This window comes from Olea europaea, chromosome 15, assembly GCF_002742605.1.
Source record: "Olea europaea var. sylvestris chromosome 15, O_europaea_v1, whole genome shotgun sequence".
NCBI lineage: Eukaryota > Viridiplantae > Streptophyta > Magnoliopsida > Lamiales > Oleaceae > Olea > Olea europaea.
In genome coordinates, this window is record NC_036251.1 from 1,844,091 (window position 1) to 1,847,440 (window position 3,350).

The 3,350-nt window shown below is 33.6% G+C and overlaps 1 protein-coding gene across 1 annotated transcript; it reads right to left on the reverse strand.

The window, feature by feature from the left end:
* Positions 1 to 2,009: 2,009 nt before the first annotated feature.
* On the reverse strand, positions 2,010 to 3,117 carry LOC111410931 (heavy metal-associated isoprenylated plant protein 2-like). Its single transcript, XM_023041525.1, has 3 exons — positions 2,950 to 3,117; positions 2,787 to 2,862; positions 2,010 to 2,393 (listed from the first exon to the last, which is right to left on the reverse strand). The coding sequence occupies exons 1-3, from the start codon at positions 2,959 to 2,961 to the stop codon at positions 2,134 to 2,136; spliced, it is 348 nt and encodes a 115-aa protein (XP_022897293.1). The 5' UTR covers positions 2,962 to 3,117; the 3' UTR covers positions 2,010 to 2,133.
* Between the last annotated feature and the right edge of the window lie 233 nt (positions 3,118 to 3,350).

A 3,350-nucleotide genomic window follows, 5' to 3' on the forward strand; every position in this document is an offset into this window, starting at 1 on the left:
AAAGAGATTTCATTTTGATGAAGAGCTATTAGCAATTGATTGTAGTCTAATATACCGATTATGTGTAATTGACAAGTTCGATTTTCTCCTTTTTCATCTTTTACACCTTTGGCTTCTGCTCCGACTCTGAATTCTTCTGGAACGGATTCTTGACCCACAATCGAGCATTCAAAAGGGGGGTTCGATCCAGTATCGTTGGAGAGAGGGCCAAAGCTCTCAAAGAAATTAATAGCTCCTCATACCAAATGGGTAATTATTGTTTTCCAGAGCAAGCTTTCTTCATCTTGATCAAACACAGATGAATTGTTTATATTATGAAGAAATTAGTTTGTGTTGGTTATTTGGAATAGCTAAAAGTAAGTTTTATGTATGTTTTTGAAGGTCTTTGAGGTGATTAGAAAACATGAGTAGATACGGGTAGCAAAATTTGGTAGCGGAGAAGGCTAATTTCGAGGCCATTGAAGCTAATGGTGATATCGTTAGTGTTTAGTTTGGCAAATTAAGTAAACCATTTATAAATGTTGTTAATTTTGGTTAGTTTCTATTTGTTGTTAGCAATGCTTTGGTTTTTGAAGTAATTGTAAATTTAGGGTTGTTTTGTCCTTTGACCAATACTGGAGTCTTCAATTTTTAATTCATTTTTAGGTTCTTTTAAAATGCAGGAATTTTGAAACATTGTGTCCTAAGACTTCTACACTTGGACATTTCTTTTTAACAATTTGCATCAATTTTATCTAAGAGTCAATCTTGAACCGAGAAGAAAGTTTAGAAAATGCAGTTGACAAAGCTTAATTTCCATCCATGTGTGAAAGTAATTTTGTTTGGTAAGAGCTTCAGCTATTCTCATGTGATGTAGAAGATAAGATATGTAGTTTTGCTAGAGATCTTTCTCTTTCTTAGTTCATTGTAAAGGTTTTTATGTTAGAATTACTCTTTTTTTCCCCTTTTCCTTTTTCAAAAGTTCAAAAGAGAAAGTACTTCACGATAATCACATTTAACACACTAACATTGCCTTCAATATAACCAAGCTCATGCATTGTATGGGCAAATACTAGTGGTAATATAAAGGCTACTTGTTCTTTGTCCTATTAAAAATCATAGTAAATGTTACAGTACGACAAAGTAGTTTATTTAAAGAGTCAGACGCACATTTGATATATATTTAACTATTTTTGATATTCATTTCAACCATTCGATATGTCTATAATGTGGTTTTCGGAGTGTGTTTCAAGATAACATGGGCGATTCATGAATTTGACTAGCGTATGATCGTCGAAGAATTTTTAAAGTTAGCATGTTATAGAAATTATCGAAATACTAATTTGAAATGGGCTACTTTGACACCCCTAACATTTGCCCGTATCATGCACTATTAATGAAGTGAAAAATTAGGCCGTGAGCACTTCAAAATGCTATAAAGTATGTGATATTTTGACTTCATTTTGACATCCCATAATGACCCCAAAAATTGAGACAAAAACATAGAAATTTTAATTGTGGTCAAATCGGGGCTTAATTTATACACATTTTTATAGCGTGTCAAAGTAGAAAAATAGGAATTGATTTTAGTCCAAAAAGTTTGGGAATCTGAATGTCATTTTTATGTAATTTAAATTACACCCATGTTCCATTTCAAAATCCTAAACACTAGCTAATCTTAAAATCAATGATCAAACATTTCGATTATCCTATAGCATAGATAATCAAGCCTTCCGAAGATGTTCACAATACTAATTTTTGATTTATATAAAAGAATTAAGTTGAAAGTTGGAGGATCACGTAACCTATCAGAACCTACTATGGGTCGGCCAATGTTTTGGTACTTTGTGATAGAAAGCAAACCCCATCAAGTAACACATGGCTGCAAATAAGGTGCATTTTACCATAATTTAAATAAATAAGTTGTTCTGTCAAATGCTCATCAACAACTCGGCCAAGCCATTGTAGCGCACCAACAAAGTCACACAGATCAAATTCCATAATTACAACAGATGGGCAAAGGATAAAAATACTTGGAACAGGAAAGCTATTAGTCTTAAAATGGGTAAAAACTACTCATACTAATTAATGAAAATCATGAAACATTCATTTACAAACAATCAAAAGTTGAAGAAAGAAGCAAGATTTTAGTAATTATAGAATTGAACAAGGTGCATAATAGGTTTCGTAGCGAACAGCAACAAGTTTGCATTGCTTACAACATGCTGGTAGTGTACAAACTGGTTTTTCTTTTTCTTTTTCTTTAGGAGGATCAGGTTTCTTTGGTGGCCCGACACTTATAATTGCAGCACATTTTCCAGTCTTTCTGATGGATTTGACGATACACACAGGATCAACACTCCCCACAACAGTTAATATGCCCTTCTCAACATCCACCGTTACCGAATCAACACCTGCTCAATCATAAGAAAAATCCCAGTATCAGAACTTGTGGCTCGTTCGGTAAGGTCGACTGTATAGTGCTCATACTAAACGTGCATTTGATGTATGTGTTACATCATACGTGTTTGTCCAAGTAACTAGCTATTTGGACGTGTTATGTCACAACTCGTCAAGTGATCGACCGAATTTAGCACATTTTTTGTTTTGATTCTAAGATCCTGATTGATTGACTTCAATAATAAGTTCTCTTACAAGTTAAGCCCTATTTCCAAAACGTTGTAAATTTTTACTATTAAGAAGAAAAAGATCTCACACCTCATATCAGCACGAACAAAAATATACACATAATGTCTAGTGGTATCTCGATCCACAGTGGACAAGATTCCAACAAGATAAAGACGTACCTGTAAGTTTGGCAACAGCTTTCAGAACTTCAGTCTTGCATTTCCTGCAGCTAATGGTGACCTTGAGCTCAGTTTTCTGTCACAAATTGGCAAAGAAAGATGACAAAAGACTAAGAAACAAAAAAGTTAAGATTAATTCGTGGGTTGTTATACATCATCATACCTTAGTACTCATAGTCGAAAACGAAATGAATAATTAACTGACAGCACCCAATACGAGAATAGAGTGTATATGTAAAGGAACCCTACTAGGAGGAGAAAAGTCTTTAGTCTTCAAAATATACAAATTGCAAATATAATACAGTACGTTACTTTCATTGACGTGGAAAAAAATTGGTCATAGGGCAAGTAAACTGTCTTTGTCTCAGTGGGCGGTGATTATTCTATATAAGTTTTGTTTGTTAGTTTGTCCAGAAAATGCTGGCTGCTAGTTTTTCTTTCCCAAAAGACCAAATCCCTTTTTTTTTTTTTTTTTTTGCTTATCGCTTCGTGTAAAAGCTGTGTAAGTTAGATTTATTTTTCATGATCGACATACACATATGGAGACTTTTGCTATTCTTATAA